The 25,732-nt window shown below is 35.6% G+C and overlaps 1 protein-coding gene and 1 pseudogene across 1 annotated transcript; both read left to right on the top strand.

Moving 5' to 3' along the window:
- The first annotated feature begins 340 nt into the window (after positions 1 to 340).
- Positions 341 to 1,326, top strand: LOC132010666 (olfactory receptor 4C46-like; annotated as a pseudogene).
- Positions 1,327 to 15,729: 14,403 nt separating this feature from the next.
- Positions 15,730 to 16,662, top strand: LOC132010419 (olfactory receptor 4C11-like). Its single transcript, XM_059388289.1, has one exon. The coding sequence runs from the start codon at positions 15,730 to 15,732 to the stop codon at positions 16,660 to 16,662; it is 933 nt and encodes a 310-aa protein (XP_059244272.1).
- Positions 16,663 to 25,732: the final 9,070 nt, after the last annotated feature.

Here is a 25,732-nt window from a genome sequence, read left to right on the forward strand (position 1 = left end):
TCAATTATCTTCCATGTGTCCTCATTCCCTTAGGATAAAGGAAAATTTCCTAGCTCTATATTCATAATTTTGGCACCCATTTCTCACCATGATTTTTAGAATTAAGAGCCAGTGGGACTACATCAAGATAGGCTTTTTGTCATCTCTGGCAATGATGTGCACACTGACGCTCTTCAAGAACTCAAAACTACGTTCTATCTCAAAAACCGCATGAGAATCCACAACTCAGTAGAATTTATGCATTTATTATTTATAAGATGAAGAAGGTTAATAAAGTTAAGATTACATTAATCAAGGGGATTTCTTTGCCAGGTAATGCGATTAATCACAATATGAAATGATGGAGAATAGGAACAACCTGACATGGTTTGTTCTACTGGGCCTCACAGAAAATCCAAAAATGCAGAAAATCATGTTTTTGTGGTTCAGGTTATCTATATTATCTCAGTGGTAGGTAATGTGTTCACTGTGGTCTTTATCACTGTCAGCCCATTTTCAGGGTTCCCCCTGTCCTTTTCCCTGGCCTCTCTCTACTTCACTGATCCCTGCTATTCTTCTATCAATATCACTACAGTGATCTTAGATTCACTCTTTGAAAAGAAGACCATCCCATTTAATGCCTATATTACCCAAATATTTGGAGAACTTTTTTTGGAGGTGCCAATGATATCATGCTTACTATGATGGTGTATGACTGCTATGTGGCTATCTGCAAGCCATTGCACTACATGACCATCATGAATTGATGAGTTTGTGGCCTGCTAACAAGAATGGTGTGGGTGGGAGTCTTCCTGCATGCAACCATACAAGTCCTTTTTATCATCCCATTATCCTTCCATGGCCCTAACATCATAGATCACTTCATGTGTGATCTGAACCTTTTGCTCAATCTTCTCTGCACAGATATCCACATTCTAGAGTTCTTTGTGGCTTCTGAGAGTGGTTTCATCTGTCTGTTAAGCTTTCTCCTATTGATGATCTCCTATGTGGTCGTTCTGCACTCCGTAAGGAACCACAACTTGGAGGTGAGGCACAAAGCTCTCTCCACCTGTCTCCCACATGACAGTGGTCATCCTATTAGTTGTGCCCTGCATATCTGAGTACATGAGACCCACAGCTATGTTATCTATTGATAAGATAATTGCATTGTTCTATACTACAATGATGCCCATGTTAAATCCTTTAATCTATACCTTGGTAAATGACCAGATGAAAAATGCCATTAGGAAACTGTGAAGTAAAAAAGTTATTTTAGGTGACACATTAAATGTCCTTAAAGTTCTCCATGATGCAACTCAAGCAAAGTCAAAAAGACACTTTGAATGATCTAGGCAAAGAACACCTATGAAGAAAAGAATAAAAAATGCCTGCTAAAAATCATAGATTTTGCACTGAGAAGACAAGAAATGGGTGCAATAAAAGGAAAAATAATCTTAACCCAGGATCATTCCTTGCATATTTGGACATTTCTACCAAATTTCATTTTAGTTTACTACCTTCATTCATGTATATGATTTATAAGCTTTCATCCTAATTCAACAATTAAAACTATATGGGAATCGAGCTGTAATCTCTATAACAATCCAAGAGGGAGCCACTGTCATTACTCCCATTTTATAGGTGAGGAAACACAAAGGTGAGTATCAAAATAACTGGACTGAAGAGTCAGTGATCAGAATCTACCTGATTTTTCAGGCCATGCTCTTCAATGTTGTGATACAGTGCCAGACAATGATGACAGAAAGACGGTTATAATAGTTTCCATTTATTGAAGTGGGGATTTTAGAATATTATACATTTTATATAATAGTATAATATTTACATATTATATATAGCATACATATACATGTTATATTATTTTATATGAGATATATCATAGTTACACACAGGTATGTATAATTATGTGTTATATTATATTAATTCATTATCTATATCAAAATTCTATGGACATTTCATTAAAACTCTTCTCATTTTTATCATATTTGATAATAATGCATCCACTATAATATTGGGATATGTAACTACATTAGGAATAGAAAAACAGTGGTCCACTAAACCCTTAAGGGGTAGGTGAAGAATATTATACCATGTTTCCAAATTTCCTTGTAGGCTTTGAATCATTTTGTATTATTCACCTCACCCATCTTATGCTGATAAGCCATTAGAAAATGCAGTGCTTCAAATGAAGGATTATTTTAATGTCAGACAGGAATTTTTATTTTGCAATATATATTTATCTCATAATGTTCTTGCATGCTAACCAAAAAGTAATTTCTATATGTACAATGTCTAGTGAATAATAAATGTTGAATAAAAAATAAAAGTAGAAAGGGAGATGAATAAAGTCAATAAAATGTACAGGGAAAAATGACTGAGTTGAAGGAATTTTTTCCTATTTATCTGATTCAGACTCTGAGACTTCAAGCTAGATCTCTTTGAGAAACCACAGTTTGTTGTAATTCCTGCTTAGACTGTGTGATGAGAAACAAATTGAAACGGATTCTCAGTGAAGGAGCAAATAGTTTATTTGGATACTTTCCTTGCTCTCAGCAAGATTTCATCATATGACTGTGAGCTGTATTTTCTCTTTCCGTTAGCTTAATTTTGGTAACATTTTATTTTGAGAATGTATTATTAAAACTATGTGACTCCATCTACACACAAAACAAAGGCAGTATAAATATATCCCACTTATCCCTTCTATCCCTCACTCATTAATCAACAGAAATTTCTTAAGCCCAAAGAATATATCGGACACATTGATAGCTGCTGCACTTACGATGGTAAGTAAAGAGAAACCTTGGTCTTGCCTTCCCAGGCTTCATATCCACTGAGAGACAGCCAGAGGGGAGCAGAAAATGACAGTGCAGTGTGATAAATGGTGAGGTAGTGGCAGCACCGGTGCTATGAAAGCATGTTTGGGGGACACACAGCAAAGACCTCGGGTTTCAGGAAATGTTCCAAGATGAGAGGACATACAAAATGGAACTTGAAACTAGAAATCAAGTCAGGTACACATAAGTTGGAGTAGGAGCATTCTTTACAAGAGAAAATACCTAACAAAGGCCAAGGTGTGGAAATCGGTATTCATGAAACCTCATGAATGCAGTGTGGCTATGGTTGTGAGTTCATCTACTCAAGCAACAATTTTTTTTTTTTTAAATTGAACTATCACCATGTGCTGGCAGTGTGCTAGAAAAAGAGCACAAGGTATTGATTAGGTAAGAATCTGGAGAGACAGGAAGAGAGAAGAACTGTCTCATAATCCTATTGAAATTTGCTGCTAACTACCAGGGGGTAAACATTGGAAGGCCTTTTGATCCAGCAAGTGATAGAGTTTGATTTGCGTTTGACTTCATAACTGTATGGGTCATTAGTGTGCGAAATGGATTGAAGGGAACAAGAGTGACATCAAGATGTTCCTGAAATGACTTGGGTATGAAAGGGTGGAGGTCTGAAGTATGGTGATGCTGGAGGGGATGCAGAGTGTCTATCATGCTCTGTCTAGCTTATTTCCCTTCAATCCTGTAATGCCCCAGCTGTTGTGTGTCTGGGCTATAAATAGCTCAGATCTCAGTGCCCCAACTTCTCTGTGGATTAGATCCAGAAAAATATTGTATGCTTTGCCCACCATTCCAAGACCTAGCGGAAACCAATTAACAGCAGGGTGGACACTTTCTCCCAAGCTGGAACTGGTCCTGTACTAAAATATACTCTCTAGGGTTCTTATGGCTACAGGCTGAAGCCAAGGACCTGTTGGGACCATAATCTTCTTCTAAAACTATAGTCAACTTCAATCAACTCTTGTCCTTAAATTCACTTGTATGAAAATCCCCAGCTCAGATTCTACATTTAGGTAAACCAAACTAACACAGAGAGATAGAAGAGTTTAAAAAATACTTAGGAGTATAAACAGAAGAACTTGACATGGGCTGAAGATTAAGAAAGTAGTCATGGATGAAAAGTAGATTCTTCCTTGGATTACGGGGAGGATAAGGGAACAGAGATGAGTCTTCTTTGCCCATTGAAGTAGCTTCTCCTTCTGAAGATTTAACTCTGCATTGTCTAAGGAAACTCTAATGGGTCTCTCAGAGGCACCTGCCCTAAAAGAAGGGGGTGATTCTCCTTAGGACTCATCCCCATTACTCTCTTTGTTCCTAGACCTATAAGTAGATGTGAGTCCCAGCAGACCACTAAAGGTGAGGTTCCAGATGTGACTCATGAGGAACACACTACACTCCAAAATAATGATGACTTTTCTAATACGTAAATACAGAAATAGGATACTCATGAAAAAAAAAATTCAATCAAGTCAAATTTCTTGATATGGATTTACAAAGCAGAGATTCTTCTTTTAATTTTATAGCTGGGGAACTCAGAAAAAGTTAACAGTTTTGTTTTTTTTTTTTGCTTGGTGGCTGATATATGAATCAAAAGGTGGCTCATATTAATCAAATTAGAGTTGCCAGACATGACTTGGTTTAATGTAAAGGGAGAGATTTAAAGGCGTTGGAATACTGGAATGTAGAATGGATTTGTCAAATGTTTTTTTTTTTTTTTCTGAATCAATTGAGAGGACCATGATGTTCTTCTCTCTTCTTATGATTTGTTCTATCACACTGATTGATTTGTGAATGTTGAACCACCATTGCATCCCAGGGATAAAACTCACCTGGTCATGGTGGAAAATCTTTTTGATATTCTGCTGGATCCTATTAGCTAGGATCTTTTTGAGAATCTTGTCATCCATATTCATCAGGGATATTGGCCTGAAATCCTATTTGATGAGGTCTTTGCCTGGTTTATGGATCAAGGTAATGCTGCCTTCAGAGAAAGAGTTTGAAAGTTTTCTTTTCTTTTCTCTCTCTCTTTTTTTTTTTTTTTTGGAAAAAAAAAACCTTCAAGAGATTAGGTATTATTTCTTCTTTGATTGTTTGGTAAAATTCCACCAGGAACCCATCAGGTCCTGGACTCTTGTTTTGGGGAGGTTTTTGATCATTGCTTCAATCTTATTACTAAATATTGGTCTATTCAGGTTCTTAATTTCTTTCAGTTTCAGTCTTGGAAGTTTATAGGTTTCCAGGAATGCATCCATTTTTTCTAGGTTGCTTAGCTTATTGGCATATAACTGTTAATAATAACTTCTGATGACTGTTTCTATTTCCTTGGTGTTAGTCATTATCTCTCCCTTTTCATTCTATTTTATTAATTTGGGTCCTCTCTCTTTTCTTTTGGATTAGTTTGGCCAGTGGTTTATTGATCTTATTAATTCTTTAAAGGAACCAGCTTCTAGTTTTGTTTAAGTGTTTTACTGTGTCTCTAGTATCTATCTCATTGATCTCTGCTCTAATCTTAATTATTTCTCTTCTTGTGCATGGGCTTGGCTTAATTTGTTGTTGATTTTCCAGTTCTTTAAGGTGTAAAAAGAGTTGGTGTATTTTTTCAATTTTTCAAATATTTTTCAATTTTTTTAAATTGAGGCTTGGATGGCAATGTATTTCCACCTTAGGACTGCCTTTGCCATATCCCAAAGGTTTTGGACTGATGTGTCTTCATTATCATTGGTTTCCATGAATTGTTTAAGCTCTTCTTTGGTTTCCTGGTTGATCCAAACAAACTTGTGGAGCATAAGGAATAACATGGATGACTTTAGGAGAAGGAGAGGAAAGTGAATTGGGATAAATCTGAGAGGGAGATGAAACATAAACTGAGGGTTTTGGAAGGGAGATGGATGCAGGGATGGGTGATCCTGGTAGCTAGTATTGTAGAGGGCACATATTGCCTGAAGCCCTAGGTGTGGTGTATAAACAATGAATCTTGGAACATTGAAAGAATAAAATAAAATTTAAAAAAATAAAAAAATATATACATAAAAAGTGGCAAAACAAAAAAAATAATAAAATAAAATAAAGGATGGATTTTTTATTTATGATCTACTTAACCAATCTAGGAGTGTCCAAAATACATACCTTTTATCCTTTTATCATGACTGTGATAAATAAATTTGGCACGGTAGTTCCAGCACTAATGAAAACCTTTATGATCACTGTTTTTTGTAGACCAGACCTTTAGTGTCACTAAACTGGGAAATCCCAATGCAATGGGAAATAGTTGATCTAAGATAATAGTGTCCATGTTGTAGTACTCAAGCTCCTCAAAGAGCTTGAGGAAGGAAGGAAAGCATACTTCCCATAAAGGAGAAAAGATGCAATACACCAATGAGATAATCAATACAAACAGACTAACAGGGTTGGGTAATTTTTGACAGTGTTCTTAGAAATAAAATAGAGAGTAAGCATATTCAAGTCTTACTTATCCAGGGTAACAAAAAAGGTCTAGGCTAAGTAAACAGAAATCTAACTCCATCATAAAATCAGAGATCCATGCCCTACTGCTGGGATGTGTCAACTCACAATAATTCCCAGACTTATTTGATGAATAAGTCTATGCACTTATTTGATGAATTTTGATGATGGCATTTGATGAATAAAGGGGAGATTGGATTCCCATGATGAAAGACCCTGGGACATTTCTATATATTAATCTTCCCCTCAGCCTTCCCCAAGGGAGACCTAAGGCATTCTCTCAGTCAAGCTGTGCATTGGAGAAAAGAAAATAACCAGTCTTTCAGCCACTTCTGGACATATTGACTTCCAGGAAATCCAAAACAATAGTATAATCCACCAATCAGAACAGGAGCTTAAGAAGGAATGTGGTCATTGGAGCTTTAGCTCAGGCCTAATCTGCATTGTAGGCAGTAGGGTAGGGAAATGAACTCATCCTATGTATTCTTCCCCAGTTCCAGAACACATTATTTGAAAAGACGCATTTGCAACTGGCAGAATTCCCACATTGCTTCCTTGACATGGAGGTTATAATGGTGAAAAGCCAAGTGGAAGCCTCTAGAACTACCTCTATTGAGGGAAGTAGTAGACCAAAAGCAATACCACTCCCCTGGAGGAATCATAGAGATTAGTGCCAAGGACTTGAAAGAGACAGATGGGTCATTCCCACAAAACACACATTTAACTTACTTATTTGTCCATTGCAGGAGAGAAATGGATCTTAGGGAATAACAGTGGATACTTACAAGTTTAATCAGGTGGAGACTTCAAAGAATTGCAAAAGCTATCGCAGGTATTGTTTCCTTGCTTCAACAAATTAACATATTTTCTGGTACTTGGTATGCAGTCCCTGACTTGGCAACTGCTTCTTATCTCCCTGTCTGTAAGGACCATCAGAAGCCATTTGATTTCAGGTTACAAGGCCAGCAATATGTCTTCCATGCCCTAATGCTGGGATGTGTCAACTCTCCAGCAGTATTTCATAATTTATTTCATAGACACCTTGATTGCCTTTTATTTTCCATACTGTACCAGTATGTACATTATATTAGTGACATTATGCTGAGTGAATCTAATGATCAAGATGTATCAACTCTAGATTTATTGGTAAGACATTTTAGTCAGAGAATGGAAAATAAGTGCAACTAAAAATCAAGGGAATGAAACACAGGGAAAAGTCCAGGGCCAGGGGTATAAAGCATATCAAAATATTTCTTTTGAAAGAAAAGTAAAACATGATAAAAGCAGAGAGGGAGACGAACCACACGAGTCTCTTAACTATAGAGAACAAACTGTGGGTTGTTGGAGGAGATGGGGGTGGCTAAATGGGTAATTTAATGATGGATATTAAGGAGGACAGTTGATGTAAGGAGCACTGGGTGTTATAAGCAACTAATGAATCACTAAATTCTACCCCAAAATTAATAATACTTTGTATTTAACTAAACTGAATTTAAATTGAACCAGGAAAAAAATATTGATTTGGAGATAAAAGCTTATCTTGCTCCATTTATCCCCTCTAACATCAAAAAGATATACAATACCCAAAAGAACTCTTTGGACACGGAAGGCAACAGACTCTTTCTTTGGATGTTTTACTTTGGCCTATTTTTCAAGTGACTCAAACAGATGCTAGTTTGAGTTGGACTAAAGGCAAGGCTTTGCCACAGGTCCAGACTGTGGTGCAAGCTTCTATTCCAACCATTAGCTCTTCCTGTGTGATGACTTGCCCTCTAACACATTTACTCTTCCCTGATTTTACACTAGTCTCCTGCCTATGGACCTGAACTAGGACATCGACTCTTTCTGTTTTACTGAGGTTTCTGGTGCTAAGACTCAAAATGGGACATTAATTACACAGATTTTGTGCCTGCCAGATTCCGTATACACAAAAGCAAATTTGTATGTGTGTGTGTGTGTGTGTGTGTGTGTGTTTGTGTGTGTCTGTGAAAAGATTTCAGATCTTCATGGATCAAGAGACTCAATATTGTTCAGATTTCAATAATTTCTGAAACAATACACATTTTATACTACCCCTATAAAAACTCCAATGACATTGTTGTTGGGAATGCAAGTTGGTGCAGCCACATTGGAAAACAGCATGGAGATTCCTCAAGAAATTAAAAATAGAGCTTCCCTATGACCCTGCCATTGCACTACTGGGTATTTACCCCACAGATACAGATGTAGTGAAAAGAAGGGCCATCTGTACCCCAATGTTTATAGCAGCAATGGCCATGGTCGCCAAACTGTGGAAAGAACCAAGATGCCCTTCAACGGACGAATGGATAAGAAAGATGTGGTCCATATACACTATGGAGTATTATGCCTCCATCAGAAAGAATGAATACCCAACTTTTGTAGCAACATGGATGGGACTGGAAGAGATTATGCTGAGTGAAATAAGTCAAGCAGAGAGAGTCAAGTATCATATGGTTTCACTTATTTGTGGAGCATAACAAATAGCATGGAGGACAAGGGGAGATAGAGAAGAGAAGGAAGGGAGTTGAGGGAAATTGGAAGGGGAGGAGAACCATGAGAGACTGTGGACTCTGAAAAACAACCTGAGGGTTTTGAAGGGGTGGGGGATGAGAGGTTGGGGGAACCAGGTGGTGAGTATTAGAGAAGGCACGGATTGCATGGAGCACTGCAAAAACAATGAATACTGTTACGCTGAAAATAAATAAATTAATTAAAAAAAAAAAAAACTCCAATGACAATCTTTGCAGACATACAAAAATCAGCTGAAAGTTTCCTATGGAATTTCAAGAGTTCTTAAATCAAATAAAAATTCTTGAGAAGAAAAATTTCTATGTCCCACATATCCTATTTTCAAATTATTATAAAGCTACAGTAATGAAAACTATGGTAATTAAGCCAGGGACTTAGGCAAATGGAATGAACTGCAGAGCCCAGAAATTCACCATCCCTTATATGGTCAACTGAATTTCTGCAAGTGTCTCAAAACCATCCAATCGTAAAGAATAGTGTTTTCAACAAATAGTTTAGCTAAACTAGATATTAAAAATCTAGTTATGCAAAAGAAAACTAGATACACAAAAGAATGAAGGCAGGGGTGCCTGGGTGGCTCAGTGGGTTAAGCCTCTGCCTTTGGTTCAGGTCATGATCGCAAGGTCCTGGGATGAAGCCCCCCATGAGGCTCTCTGCTCAGAGGGGAGCCTGTTTTCCCTTCTCTCTGCCTGCCTCTCTGCCTACTTGTGATTTATCTCTGTGTCAAATCAATAAATAAAATCTTTTTTTATTTAAGAATGAAGGAAGACCCTTAAATTATACCACAGACAAAGTAAACTCCAAATGAATCAAAGCCTTAAGTATAAGGACTAAAACTATAAAATGTTTAGAAGAAAAAATAGTGATGTATTATATGTTGGCTAACTGAACACAACAACAACAGCAAAGAATAGATTATAAATGAAATAAAAGCTTCAGGACATTACCATAGGAAATAATTTCTTGAATATGTCAGTCAAAAAACACAAGTTACAGAGAAGATAAATTAATTTATTAAACTATGTCAATATTAAAAATGTCTATGCTTCAAAGGCCACAATCAATGGGATAAAAGGCAATTCATGGAATTCCTAAAACTCAATATCAACAAAAGACTCGAATAAACATTTCTCAAAAATATATACAAATGGGAAATGAGCCCATGAAAAGATACTCAACATCACTAAACACACTCATTCACACTGTCCATAAGAATATAAAAATGTTGAAGCCACTGTGAAAGAAAGAAATTAAGACCTTCTTCAGAAAGTTAACAATAATGACCAAGTGATCCAGCATTTCCACTTCTGGAAATATAGTAAAAGCACTGGAGGTAGGGACTAGAAGAAATATGTGTACCCTCATGTCCATATCAGCACTAGTCATGATAACCCAAATGTGCAACCCATGTGTCCATCAACGTATGGATAAACAAAATGTGGAATGCATACAATGGAATATTATTCAGCATGGGAATGGAAGAAATTTCTGACCCATGCTCAACACAGATGTACACTGATGACATATTAAATGAAATAAACTGTGTATCATCATGTCTTCTTCAATACCTCCAGACACTGACAGTTTCTTTGAATATCCTTTTATTGATTTATTTCAGTTATGTTGAAAATACAAGGTTATATTAGTTTCACTTATGTATATAATGATTCCACAATTCTAGTGCTTACTCAGTGCCCATCACAATAATTCTGCTCAACTTTCCTTGTTTCTGATAAACTTGAAAATTTTGAGGAGAACTAGTCAGACATTTTATATAAAAACCTTTATTTGGGGGCGCCTGGGTGGCTCAGTTGGTTAAGCTGCTGCCTTAGGCTCAGGTCATGATCTCATGGTCCTGGGATCGAGTCCCGCATCGGGCTCTCTACTCAGCAGGGAGCCTGCTTCCTCCTCTCTCTCTGCCTGCCTCTCTGCCTGCTTGTGATCTCTATCTGTCAAATAAATAAATAAAATCATAATAAAATAAAATAAAAATAAAAAATAAAACACTTTTATTTGGGGTTTGCTTGATATTTTTCTCAAGATCAGACTGGAGTTCTGGGTTTTTGGGAGAAGAGTCACAGAGGCAAAGTGTCATTTGCATCACATCATGCCAGCAGGTACATACTTTCATTGTGCCTCATCATCCTTGAGGTTAACCTTGATCACCTGGTCAAGGTAGTGTTTGTCACATTGCTCGTCTGTAAATTTATTTCCCCTGCCAGTTTCCACAATGTGCCTTTTGGAAGGAATTCACTTGTGTGCAGCCCACAAATAAGAGATTAAGTATTATCCTATAACCCTTTGAGAGCAGAATACCAACAAAATAATTAGGAATTTTTTAACGGAAAGTTTGTCTATTATTTCCTATTCATTAGCTATTTATTTAAGTGTTCATATCACTATGAACTTTGGATCTTTAAACTATGAGTTATGTATCAATTTGTGTCATTTATTTTTTATTTATTCTTTTTTTTTATTTTTTATTTTTTATAAATATATATTTTTATCCCCAGGGGTACAGGTCTGTGAATCACCAGGTTTACACACTTCACAGCACTCACCCAAGCACATACCCTCCCCAATGTCCATAATCCCACCCCCTTCTCCCAAACCCCCTCCCCCAGCAACCCTCAGTTTGTTTTGTGAGATTAAGAGTCACTTATGGTTATGTGTCATTTATTTTGTTGCTCAATTCTTTTCTAGCTCTAGGCATTGTGGGCTTTTTCCAGTGGCTCTTGTGTCCCTTTGGCATATTCTTATCACCCTGTCAGTTATCTGTGTGTGTGTATGTGTGTGTGTATGGTGTTACCACTTTTTTACTAGTTCATCTTGTACATTCCCCACCTGAGACCTAGAATCAGCCTTTTGTTTAAGAAATCCTAATTAATATTTTTGGATAAATGTATCAGGAATCAAGTCCTGCCACTAGATCACTAGATAATCACTGTTTTTTTTTTTTTAATTCTAATCAAAGCACATCATTTATGGCCCACATAAACACTTTTTAATTGCAAAAAGAGATCAGCTTTTCCCCAAAGTCCATTAATACATGGTGAAGATTAAGTTCTTGCCAGATCTAGCTCATGCGTCTTAATTAAAAGGGAAGGAACACTTTAGGGAATGACCCTCCCTAGACTCCTATATTTTGCATCATTCATGTTTAAATACTGCTGTAGGAAAGGCAAAAGACAAATATTTACCTGTCAAAATTACAAGTGAGATTGGATATCAGAAAGGGTGAGAACAATCCTGGACCAACTTTGTCTTCTGGCATGCAGGTGAGAACCTGAGCCTCAGTGACATCAAAAGAGATCAGACAGAATTTTAGAAGGATATTTTTTATTCTCACTGGAGTAAAGAGTGACCAAATTACATTGAGATGAAAAAAGAATGACAGAACGTCCTACCCTTTGCATAAGCTCTTAACACAACTGGTGAGTTTGTGTTGTGGATTAACATAGTTGTATTTCATACTCAGAGAAAATTCATCTGATCTATGCCAAATGTGTACCTAGCACATAAAAGGCATTTGTGTAAGGATAGAAAGTTTAGGGAATTTTCTACAAGTGCTTAACAATCTAAACTGAGAAGACAGAATAAAAGAAATACACAGTAGCTCCTGGTGGAGGGAGAGAGACAAATGAAAATTGTATCTAGTCCAGTGTTCCAGGATGCTCCCTGGAGATAATGATTTTACTTGTGATGTAGTAAGCTTCCCTTTTCAGTGGTAACAGAATATTGAAGCACTGAACACTATTGGATGGTATCAAGAGGAGGTTCTCTTAATTCTTTCATTTACTTTATGAATACTTATTATTAAATATGTACATTTTTCTAAATGATTGAATTCAACAGTGAACAAATAAATATTACCTTCCTTGTGTTGCTTCTTTAGAATGTATGCCACTCTTATATATATTCTTATTTGAACTATACAAATCTTTCAGTCTATATCATTATAAGATAGATGATAGATTGGTTGATAGATGATAGGTAGATAGATGATAGAAAGGTAGTAAATTGATAGGTAGATGTATGGGTGTATGGATAGACAAACATCACTATATAATACTTAATTGTTAGAAACCACAGACAAGTTTTCACTCCTTTCTGCTTAAGAGTTGGACAAAGAGCCTATTTGTGAAACTCTTATGAGTGTAGGGGAAACTGTAGTGAATGGCAGTGTGGTGGGGGCAGTGCATCTGGGACATAATGTGGTAAAGATCCTTGAGTCTAGAACTGTCTCTGCAGTGAGTCACCCTCTTACACAGATTTTTAAATCCTGCTCTAGCCCTAGAAATCTTGCTGTTTTTGCAGCCTGTGTCAGAATACAGTTGTTATGTACCAGTAATATGCCAAAGGCAGTAATAAACCAACTACTACAAGAAGGTCTTTAGAAAGCTTTATCTTATTGCAGCATCATTATGACAGATTATCAACTACCAATGGGGATATTTAAAAGGCAAGAAATTCTCTTATCTTTGATTCTAAGAATGCAATTTCCCCACCCTGAGGCCACAAATATACTATCTTGATACTCTTGTAAATACAATTAATTGATACGAGTCTATGTGTGTGTGTGTGTGTGTGTGTGTGTGTGCGTGAGTGATTTTATTATGCTGTTAATGAAACTATTACCATCTTCAGCAGACAGTCCTGAACTCTGCCTCTTTACAACATATATTTTATTTTATTTATTTATTTTTTTAAAAGATTTTATTTATTTATCAGAGAGAGAGAGGGAGAGTGAGCATAGGCAGACAGAATGGCAGGAAGAGGCAGAAGCAGGCTCCCTGCTGAGCAAGGAGCCCAATGTGGGACTCGATCCCAGGATGCTGGGATCATGACCTGAGCCGAAGGCAGCTGCTTAACCAACTGAGCCACCCAGGCATCCCTTACAACATATTTTAGAAATCATTGTATATATAGCCACTTCCTTTGTTTGATGGTTGCATAAAATACCGTCCCTGAATCATTTAGCTTCCTTTTGGTGGGCATTAAAGTTGTTTCTTACCTTTGGTCAACATGGAAAGGATTGCTTTGATGATCTTCCTGCTTATGAGTGAGATTATTTGCAGCAAATGCAAACACTAGACCTGTGTCTATGTGACAATGAAATATCATCAATGCTAAAAATCACCCCTGGAGAGATTGTATCCCCTTAAACTCCTCCCAAGAATGTGTGGAATCAGTTGTGTCCAACATCATTTTCAGAACTGTTTGTTAAGAGACGTTTATCGAAACTGTCATTTTGTTAATCTAAAGGAAAAGATAAATAATTGGATTTGAATGGAATGTATTTTTCTATGAAAAAAATTGATAATATTTTCACATTATTTTTAATAAGAAGAGTTCCTTTGAGATCAGTTCTTTACCCTATTTTCATTTCCATGGGTTTTTATTATTATTATTATTTTGTTGATTTATTTAGAGAGAGAAAGAAAGAAAGAACAAAAGCCGGGGAAGGGGCAGAGGGAGAAGGAGAGAGAGAATCTTAAACAGCTCCATCCCCAGCACAGAACCTAGCATTGGGCTGGATTCCAAAACCCTGAGATCATGTCCTGAGTGGAAATCAAGAGTTGAATATTTAACTGGTTGAGCTACCCAGGCACCATATGGATTGTGTTTTCAATCTCAGATCCATTTAAATTTGTCTGCAATACATGTTGTAAATATACTTAAATGCCCTGGCACTTATACATTTAATTGTGCTATCATATGGGAAATGTATGTGATGAAGACAGAAAAGGATTTTTCCAGTTTTGCATACATAAATTATTATTGTTTCTCTTCCTGTTTCTATCTTTTGCTGAAGTCAGGGCATGGCACTTACAAGAACATGTACTCCAAGAATCATATGAAAAAGTTCTAGCTATGACTTGGAGTTTCTTTAGCTCTTGTCTAAATCCCTGGTGCTTAAAATAACAAGAAATTTGAAACAGTATTTTGATTTATGCCAAATGTTCCCTACTTATCCTTTATTTTAGTCTCAGTCTCTCCTTGTGTCTAAAGAAAATATGCAGAAAGACCCATCAAAATACTGAACGAGGTGAAGAATTCCACTTTGGACAGCATAGGGTAATTTAAAAAGTACAAAATGTTATGACAGAAGCTGAATTCATAACTGTAAGTAAATATAAATTATTGAGAGTCAAAATAAAAGAAAATAAATTTAGTCAAGGGGAAAGATCAAAATACACTTAATGATGGACTAAACAAATTGACTGAACATTCACTGCTAAAGTATTGTTTGTTTCTCTCATCCTTTTTCTTTCTTTCCCTCACCCTGTCCCACTCTCTCTTTCATAGGTTTCATTAAGAAAAAAAAAAAAAAGGTTCCATATCATTTATTGAATGTTCAGAATATTTACTAATGTTTACATTCATTTATTGAATGTTCAGATATTTATAAAGTATTCTTACTTTATAAAGTAAGAATCTATCTATCAATTTTGAAAAAGTATGAAAGCACATTACATATATCATGCATGAGTTTTCTCCTTTTTGCAACATTCTACCCTAATGGGTCTATGATGTAAAATAAGGAAAAATATTCAGCTCAGAAAGATATCCTCTCATAATAAATTAATTAAGTTAATGTTTATTATGCCTGAATAATTGGACACCTTCTCATTATTAGAAAATTTCATTGTTTCCATAAGCAAACATGTGAAAATATTGTGAATAAATATTATGATCCCTGCTTTATTCAAGGGAAAACAACACGGAAGATAAGGGATTACCCACTGGTAGGTGGACCTTCCATGAACAAGCATATGGATTTGACCTCCAAATGGAGTATTCATTTCCTCATATTTCTTTCTTCGCAGATTAATTATTTCTAACCTGAATTTTCTCCACTTGGCCTGAAATAATGGAGCAAAATAACACTGTTACTGAGTTCATACTACTAGGACTGACCCAAGACCCATTGAAAAAGAAGATGGTATTTGTAATCTTCTTCATATTTTATGTGGGTACTGTGGTAGGGAATTTGCTCATTATTGTGACCATCAAGTCCAGCCGCACACTTGGGAGCCCCATGTACTTTTTCCTATTTCATTTGTCCCTTGCTGATTCTTGCTTCTCAACTACAACAGCCCCCAGACTAATTGTGGATTCACTCTTTTCACAAAGAACCATATCTTACAATGAGTGCATGACTCAAGTCTTTGCAATACATTTCTTTGGCCCTGTGGAGGTCCTTGTTCTCATCTTCATGGCTATTGATCGCTATGTGGCTATTTGTAAGCCCTTACATTACCCAACCATCATGAGACAGCAGGTTTGCACAATCCTGGTAGTTCTTGCATGGATAGTGGCTTTTATCCATTCCACTACTGAGATAATGCTGGCCTTGAAATTGCCTTTCTGTGGGCCCAATTTGATTAATCATTACTGCTGTGATTTGCAGCCCTTGCTAAAACTTGCATGCATGGACACGTATATGATCAACCTAGAATGGGTGTCTAACAGTGGGAGCATTTGCACAGGCAGTTTTGTGTTTCTGATGATTTCATACATTGTCATCTTGCATTCACTGAGAAATCACAGTGCAGAAGGGAGGAGAAAAGCTCTCTCCACCTGCATTTCTCACATCATCGTAGTAGTCTTGTTCTTTGGTCCATGTATATTCATATATGCACGCCCCCCAACCACTTTCCCTATGGACAAGATGATGTCTGTATTTTATACTATCGGGACCCCTTTTCTCAATCCATTCATCTACACACTGAGGAATGCAGAAGTTAAAAATGCCATGAGAAAGCTATGTCATATCACAACTACCTCAGAAAGCAGGAGATGAATTGAGGGTTTTGGTTGACTCTTTAATCTGTACAGATGTAAAATATAATAGTGTGTATCCTCACTTGTCCAACACACTCTATTACAATGCACCTGATTTCCTTAAATTTTTCTGTACTTCTGCCCTCAAACTTGTAACTTCCCTCATAATGCCAGCTAGGTTCTTACCTCTCCTGAGAATTCAATTCTGCCATTGTTGATTATGAAATACTCCTCATATTTCAGTCTACACTCTGATTTGATAAGAAGAAAAATATTTATACAATCACAACTGTTCAAACAGTGATTATTCATAAATATAAAAAGAGCATATTCTCTAAGATTTGTAATTCTCTCTGTAGAAAATTTCAAACAAGATATCCTTCTTTCTCTTGAACACATCAGAGCAAAGGAACTAATTTTGTGTGTCAATAATCATTTTTATTATATCATTAGTTCATTTTAAAAATTTCCATAAATGTGAATGCAACATCAAAAAGGTGTGTGTGTGTGTGTATAATTTATTACTTATAATAAATTAGTATTTTGACTATCAGGATAATTGAGCATTAGATATTCAGCTAAGTTATATGATTTGTATATAGGAGCTACAAGAGAATTCTACAACTCTAAAAGGAAAAGAAGCAAAATAATGTACATTGTCATAACTAAATAATAATTTAAAATACACCATAGATAAAACATATTTTCTGAAATCGACCTACAGAAAAGTAGAACCCAGTTTGGAAGGGTGGGAAGCATATTATTTCATTTACTGCTATGTTTTATAAAAGGAATAAAGGAAATTACCAGAGGCATTCAGAAATACTTACTTGAATGTCTCTAGTTAGAGTAAACCTGGAGTTGGAGTGAACCTGCTTTTGCAGTAGGAAGCCACTTTTTTTCTCTGTTTGTCCTTTTCTAGTAAAGTGGTAGTGTAGATTAACAAGTTAGAATTGTCAATAGAATTCTGGTATTCATAGTTAACAGAGCAGATTAGCAACCATGCCTTGAATATGTGCATTCCAGGGGTATTCTCATGAATTTTTGACTCATTGATTTCAGAGAGTACAACAGTGTTAATTCAAAGGTGTACTGCCCCTGATGTTTATACCGGCATTATCTGCAATGGCAAAACTATGGACACAGCCCAAGTTTCCATTGAATGATGAATGGAAAAGACATGGGGTATATATTACTCAGCCATTAAGAAGAATATGATCGTGCCATTTGCAATGACAAGGTTTGAGCTAGAGACTATTAGGCTAAGCTAATCAAGTCAGTCAATGAAATAGAAATACCACATGATTTCCCTCATGTGGAAATTAAGAAAACAATGAGTTTAGGGAAAAACAGAGAGAGGTGGACAAATCAAGAAATGGTTTCTTAACTATAGAAAACAAACAGATGGTTACCAGAAGGGAGGTGTCTAGAAGGAGGGGTTAAATAGGTGATGGGGATTAATGAGTGGACATGTTGTGATGAACACTTGGTATGGTATGTAAGTGTTGAATCTCTAAATTGTACACCTGGAAATCATACTACACTGTATATTAACTAACTGTAATCTAAAAAAAGAAATTGAAAAATAAATAAAAAATAAAATTCATTACTTTCATGTATTCAAGTTGACCACATCCTTAGTAACTGTTACAAGATGCCAGTTTATTTTTAATGCTGTTGCCCATTATTACCTGGAAAAACCTTTTTAATGTCAAGAGTTTCCTCCTGTCAAAGTTTATTTTAAAATAAATTCATTGAAATATGATGTTTTCAATGTTCTCTCTATTTTTGATTTCTGGGTTATTATGAAGTTAATGACTGCACTAGTGTGCAAAGTTGGCATGTTCATGGACAAATTATATATACATATACGTGTGTGTGTGTGTGTGTGTATGTGTGTGTGTATATATATATATCAAATTGATTTTTGATGTACCACAATCTAAGTAATTAGCACATCTATCTTCTCTTTATAGTTATGTGTGTGTGTGTGTGTAAGAATTGAACTATACCATTTCCACATATAAGTGAGATCATGCAGTATTTCTCTTCCTGTGTCTTTTTTATTTCACTTAACATGAAGACCTCCAGCTCCATCCAGCTCTGATTTGTAACTGTCAATGACAGAATTTTCCTCTTTTTAATGTCTGAATAATAAAGATCTCACATTTTTTCTCTTAATTCTCAGTTAGGGATGAAGTTGTATCTATACCTTGGCTTCTGTGAGTAATGATGCATTGAACTCAGGAATGTAGATAACCCTTCACAATCATGATTTCAGATCCTTTGGATATATACCCAACATTAGAATTGATGGATGGCAGTTCTAATTTCAATTTTTTGAAGAACTAATAAATTCTCTATAATGATTATCTGCACTAATTTATCTGACCATCAGTAGTGTATATGGGATCCCTTTATTCCACATCCTCACCAATATTTTGTATCTCTTATCTTCTCAATAACAGTCCAACAAAGTTGATTTGATAATTCATTATGATTTTGATTTGCATTCCCTGATGATGACTGCTGTTGAGCACCCTTTGAGGCACCTGTTCACCATTCGTAAGTCTTTGAGAAATGTCCGCTCCGTCCCTCTGCTCATTGTGTAATCAGAGGAGATGAAGGAAATTGCCATACCTTCTGTTCCATTTTCCTGTGAGCCTGAAATTGCTCTAACAAAGAGTCCATTATTTAAAAAGGTTTTAAGAAGAAGAGAAAATTGAGTATTAGATAAAAATCATCTACTCAGAAGGATATAGAAAAGAAAGAAAGTAACTTACAAAGGGGGAAAAAACATTTAATATTATGAACTGACTCCCAAATATGTAATATTTATATCACATGCCAATGCAATGTACTTGAAAGGCAGAAGTTGATGGAACAGACAGAATAATCTTCAGCAAGAAAAGTAAAGAACTGATACACACATCAATTGGATAGATCCCAGAACAAAGAAACCATGTACTATGAGTAAATGCTGTGATTCAATGTACAGGAAGCTATAGAATAGACAATACCAAAATGGAGTGACACAAATCAGGACAATAGTTGCATCTGAGACAATTAAATGAAAAGGAACATGACAGAGCTTTCTGGGTTGATGAAAGTATTCTAGGTATTGAATTTCTTAATGGCTATGTGAGTATATACATTTATAAAAACTCATCAAACCATATTAAAAGGACAGCATTTCATTATGTATAAAATTTATCTCAGAAAAAGAATTTTATTACTAAACAAAACAAAACCAAAAAAAAAAAAAAAAACCCTTACTAATATACCTAAGCATCCCCCCACCAAAAAAAAAAAATTATTCAGATTTAGTGATTATTTCTGGGGGGGGGGGGGGGGGTAGAATAGTCATTGTCATTAAGAATTTACTCCCATGAGTGGAAGATTACAAATATTTTATTGAAAATTCGTATATCATAGTTACTCTAAATGGTGGCCTTAGATTTCACAAAAGTGAAAAACGTTTGTAGTGAAAATTATGTCATCAACAAAGTGTAAAGCCAATCCACAAACTGAGAGAAAATACTTGCAAATCATGTTTAAAAGAAGGAACATGAACATGTTCGCCGATTTTATAAAGATCTTATTAATATTACTTAATAATAAAAAGGCAACCACCTAACTTAAAAATTGACTGAATATCTGAGTAAACATATCTCCACAAAAATATTCAAATGGCCAAAAGAACATGAAAAGATGTTTAACCCCTTTAGGTAATAGGAAATGGGAACCTGAGCCATAAAGAGATACCACTTTCCACCCACTACGATTTCTATTTAAAAAAAAAAAAAAGAAGAGTAACAAGTTTTAGTGACATGGTGGCGAAATTGGAGTCCTCATAAATTGCTGATAGTAATGTGAAATGGTGCAATCGCTTTGGAAAACAATGTGTTTTAGCTCCTCAAAAGATTAAACATTTAATAATAATGACGTAGCAATTCTAATTAATCTTAGGCATTTACCTAAGGGAAATTAAATACACACGCACACAAAAACTTGTACGCGATTGTTCATTGCATCATTATCCATAGTTACTAAAATGGGGGAACAATCTACATGCCATTCAACTGATGCATGTGTAAATTATATATTCATAAACTGGAGTGTTACTCTTCTACAACGTGAATAAAACTTATGCTAATAACATTACCCTAAATGAAAGAAATAGGTTAAAAAAGAAAACATACTGTATAATTCCTTTTATATGAAATATCTAGAAAAGCTAATCTATAATAAAGCAAAGGAGATTAGGGGACCCCTTGGTGGCTCAGTCTGTTCAGCCATGACTCTTGGTTTCTGCTCAGGTCATGATCTCATGGTCATGGGATCAAGCCCAGTTGTGCTTTGTATTCAGTGTGGAGTCAGCTGAAGAGATTCTCTTTCTCCCTCTACCCCTCCCAGTGCTCCAAATGGGAGTTCTCTTTCTCTCTCTTTAAAACAAAAGAAAGAAGATTAGTACTTGTCTAGGACCTCTTAGATGGTGATGTAGAGGAATGATAAGTGACTATAATGGGTATGGAGTTTCTCTTTAGAGTTGTAAAGGTGTTGTAAAATTAGAGTGTTGATTGTTTCACAGCCTTCTATACTTAAAACCATTAAACTCTATACTTTAAATTCACGGATGGTATAATATGTGGAATATCACTGACAAGGCAAAGCAGGAAAGAGGCAAATACCCAAGGGGTGAAGTTGAATGTTACCTGACCAGTCAAGCAACTAGAGCTAATAGCTGAATGTGAGGCAGATCAAGCATGAAACCCAGGTAATAATGTGGCACCACATTCCTCTCTTCTCCTGCTGGTAGGCATAGATGCCTTAGCATTGCCCTGCATTTCATCATGATACTATGAGACCATAGATGAACAGAGTTATGGAACTATTCTGAGTATTTAGGGTACTCATGGGCCTGACTTGGCAGGGCTTTGGCTCACGTTATGGGGCCACTTCTGAAATCCTACTCACAGATATTCCCTGTTCCTGCTGAAGTAGTAGATACTGTGTGACATGATTAGAACATAATATGCCCAGTAGCGTTCCCATCAAGCCTGCTTTCTGCTTTAAAAACTCCTACTGCAAATTCTGATTCTGTTTTTATTTTTTTTCCCTATAACTTCTGGAAATGTCCAATGACATGGGAAGAGGGCAGTGCAAATGGCCTGCTCTGGAGTTGAACTTTATTTTTATTTATTTATTTATTTATTTATTTATTTATTTATTTATTTATTTTTGGAGTTGGACTTTAGCCAGTGGGAAAGGTAAGTCAATAGCTGATTTCCCCCCTTTTATGGCTATTTAGAAAAGGAACATATTGTCTCTCTTAAAAGGTCCAGTGAGATCAAGAAATCAGCTGTGTAAGTGGTGAAACTAGCCAAGGGTATGCAGTTTATAAGTTCCTCTAGGAATAGAAATGAGTAAGAGTCTGAAATTTTGGACATTGTATGAAAAAGAAGAGGAGATTTGATGAAAATAGAAAGGGTAAAGGGAAAAAGGGGAGAAAGGGAAAAATAGGAATAGTAGAGGAATAACAAAGGATGTTAGTGGTCAAGATCAATATCAATCACAAAGTAGACGCATGGAAGCCTGAATTACAATTTCTCCCAGATATAAACTTGAAGTCAATTTCCCAATGATTTCTGCAGAAATCAACAAAGATTTAATTAAAAAGAAAAGCAGTGAACATCAATGACACTATTGAATCAGCACTTTTCCAATCAAATGGAACTTTCAAAAGAGTAGAAGAAATAATATTCAGTAGAGAAAGAACTCCAAATAGACATTTAAATTTTAAAATTATATTTAAATTTAAATAGACATTTAAATTTTATAAATTTTAAAAATTTATCATCTTTACATATACTTTACAACATTAATCTCATGAACAAGATATCAATCATAAAACAATTGCTTCTGTTTACAGAAATGTTTTGGATTCATATTTGGTTCTAAATGCAACAATTGCTTGGTTTTTATATTTAGCAAATAAAGGAAAAAATTTAAAATTTTTAATAGGTTAAAAAGACATCCTGGAATTAGCTCTTTTGCTCATTGGATGTCATCTTTTTAAAAATGAAAAGGCAATGTCCATAATCCCACCCCCTTCTCCCAAGGGGATAAAAATATATGTTTATAAAAAATAAAAAATTAATTAAAAAAAAGGAAAAAAATGAAAAGGCAATACACAGACTAGGAAAAAATACTATATGTGTATAGAAACACACACTTATGTATAAGCATTTTTTAACATTTCAATTTTACTGTATTTTTTTTCAGTGTTCCAATATCCATTGTTTATGCATCACACCTATGACCCTGCAATTTCACTACAGATGTAGTAAAAAGAAGGGCCATATGTACCATGTTCAAAGCAGTAATGGTCAAGATCATTAAACTGTGGAAAGAGCCAACATGTCCTTCAACAGATGAATAAGCATTTTATTTTATATAAAACTTACATATTTAATTTCACATGTAAATTATACATGAATATATACTTTATGTTTAATATTTTGTGTAAACCATATATATAAGAAAAAGACCTGTACCTAGAACATATAACCACACTTACAGTTTACTAATAAGAAACACAGAACTACTATTTTTTTGTTGTACACAAGACTTGAAAAGAAATTTAAAAAAGATATCCAAATGCTGGATTTTAGGTTAGTTCTTTTTTTAAATTTTTAAGGAAGCTCAGTGTGTTTTCTAGAATGGTTGCATCACTTAGCTTTCCCACTGACAGTACAAAAGTGTTGCCTTTCTCCACATCCTTGCCAACATGTCTTATTTGTTGTATTGTTGATTGTAGCCATTCTGGCAAGCATGATGTGATATCTTCTAGTAGTTTTGATTTGTATTTCCTTGATGTTCAGTAATGTTGAGCATCTTTTCATGTGTCTGTTAATCATCCCAATGTCTTCCTTTGAGAAATGTTTATTCAAGTCTTCTGACCCTTTTGAATTGATTACTTGTTTTTGATTGTTGAGTTTTTGAGTTTTTTTCTATACTTTAGATGCGACCCAACATTCCAGAAATTGCAGTACTACCAGGTATTTGTGGAAAGAATACTGAAAAAAACAAGAATACTAATTCAAAGGGATACCTGCACCCTGATATTTATAACTGGATTATCTACAAAGGCCAATTATGGACACAGCCTGAATATACATCAAATGATGAATGGTTAAAGAAAATGTGAGAATAGATAGATAGATAGATAGATAGATAGATATAGATAGATAGATAGATAGATAGGCAAACCCAGAAAAGACTCTTTTTTATCATTTTTTAAAATTTTATTTTACTTTTTTCACTGTTCAAGATTCAGTGCTTATGCACACTCAGTGCTCCATGCTGTGTGTGTCCTCCTTCATACCCACCACCAGGCTCATCCATCCCCCTCCCCCCTGCCTTCCAAAACCCTCAGTGTGTTTCTCAGAGTTCACAGTCTCTCATGGTTTGTCTCCCCCTCCAGTTTCCTCCAATTCACTCTTCTTTTCCTTCTCCTAATGTCCTCTATGTTATTCCTTAATCTCCACAAGTAAGTGAAACCATATGATAATTGACTTTCTCTGCTTGACCTATTTCACTCAGCATAATAACCTCCAGTCCTGTCCATGTTGATACAAAAGTTGCGTATTGGGCGCCTGGGTTGCTCAGTCATTAAGCGTCTGCCTTCAACTCAGGTCATGATCCTGAGGTTCTGAGATCAAGCCCTGCCTCAGGCTCCCTGTTCAACAGGAAGCCTTCTTACCCCTTCCTCACTCCCCCTCCTTGCATTCCCTCTCTCACTGTGTCTCTTTCTATCAAATAAATAAATAAAAACTTAAAAAAAAAATAGTTGGCTATTCATCCTTTCTGATGGAGGCATAACATTCCATTGTATATATGGGCCATATCTTCTTTATGAAACAGGCTCTAAAATCTAGAGAACAAAGTGGCGGTTACCATAAAGTAGGTGCATAGGTGCATGGGGAATGGGTTTTACCTTGTATATTAACTAACTGGAATTTAAAAGAGAACTTTATCCTTTTTTAGGTTATCTTGTGTATGATGTAAGAGAATGGGTCAGTTTCATTCTTCTGTATGTAGCTGTCCAATTTTCCCAGCACCATTTATTGAAGAGACTGTCTTCTTTTTCTTTTTTTCTTTTTTTTTCCCCCAGTGGATATTTTTCCCTGATTTGTCAAACCTAATTGACCATAAAGTTGAAGGTCAATTTCTGGAGTCTTTATTCCATTCCATTGATCTATGCATCTGTTTTTGTGCCAATAGCATGCTGTCTTGGTAACCATAGCTTTGTAATATAGCTTGAAGACAGGCAACATGATGCTCCCCTTTTGTTGTTCTTTTTCAACATTCCATTGGTGATTTGGGGTCTTTTGTGGTTCCATGCAGCTTTTAGGATTGCTTGTTCCAGCTCACTGTGAGACAGGAATCCATCAAAATCCTAGAAGAAAACATCGTCAGTAAACTTTTTGAAATTGGCCACAGCAAATTTTTCAAGACACTTCTCCAAAGGCAAGGGAAACAAAAGAAAAATGAGCTTTTGGGAATTCATCAAGATAAAAACCATGTGCACATCAAATGACAGTCAACAAAACTAAGAGGTAACCCATGGAATGGGAGAAGACATTTGCAAATGACATAACAGATAAACAGCTGGTATCCAACACCAATAAAAAACTTCTCAATCTCAACATCCTCAAACCAAATAATCACATCAAGAAATGGGCAGAAGACATGAACAGAAATTCTCTAAAGAAGACTTCCAACAATATCTGGTGCATTATAAATAATGAATTTTTTAAAAAAAGTATAAAGGAAGGTGAATAAAGTTAAAAAAAAGGTAGAGCAAAAAAATACTCAGTTGAAGGAATTTTTTTTCATATTTTTATCTGATTCAGACTTTGAGACTTCAAGCTAGATCTCTTCAAGAAACCGCAATTTGTTTTAACTCCTGCTTAAAATGCATGATGAGAAAGTAATTGAGACTGAGATTCTCAGTGAAGGAACAAATAGCTTACCTTGATAATCTTCCTGCTATCAGCAACATTTCATCATATTATTGGGAGTTG

Source organism: Mustela nigripes, chromosome 1 (assembly GCF_022355385.1).
Source record: "Mustela nigripes isolate SB6536 chromosome 1, MUSNIG.SB6536, whole genome shotgun sequence".
NCBI classification, from domain to species: Eukaryota; Metazoa; Chordata; class Mammalia; order Carnivora; family Mustelidae; genus Mustela; species Mustela nigripes.

Bases quoted from the DNA above. Each gene is read 5' to 3' on its own strand.
- LOC132010419 (XM_059388289.1), top strand. From the start codon at position 15,730: ATGGAGCAAAATAACACTGTTACTGAGTTCATACTACTAGGACTGACC.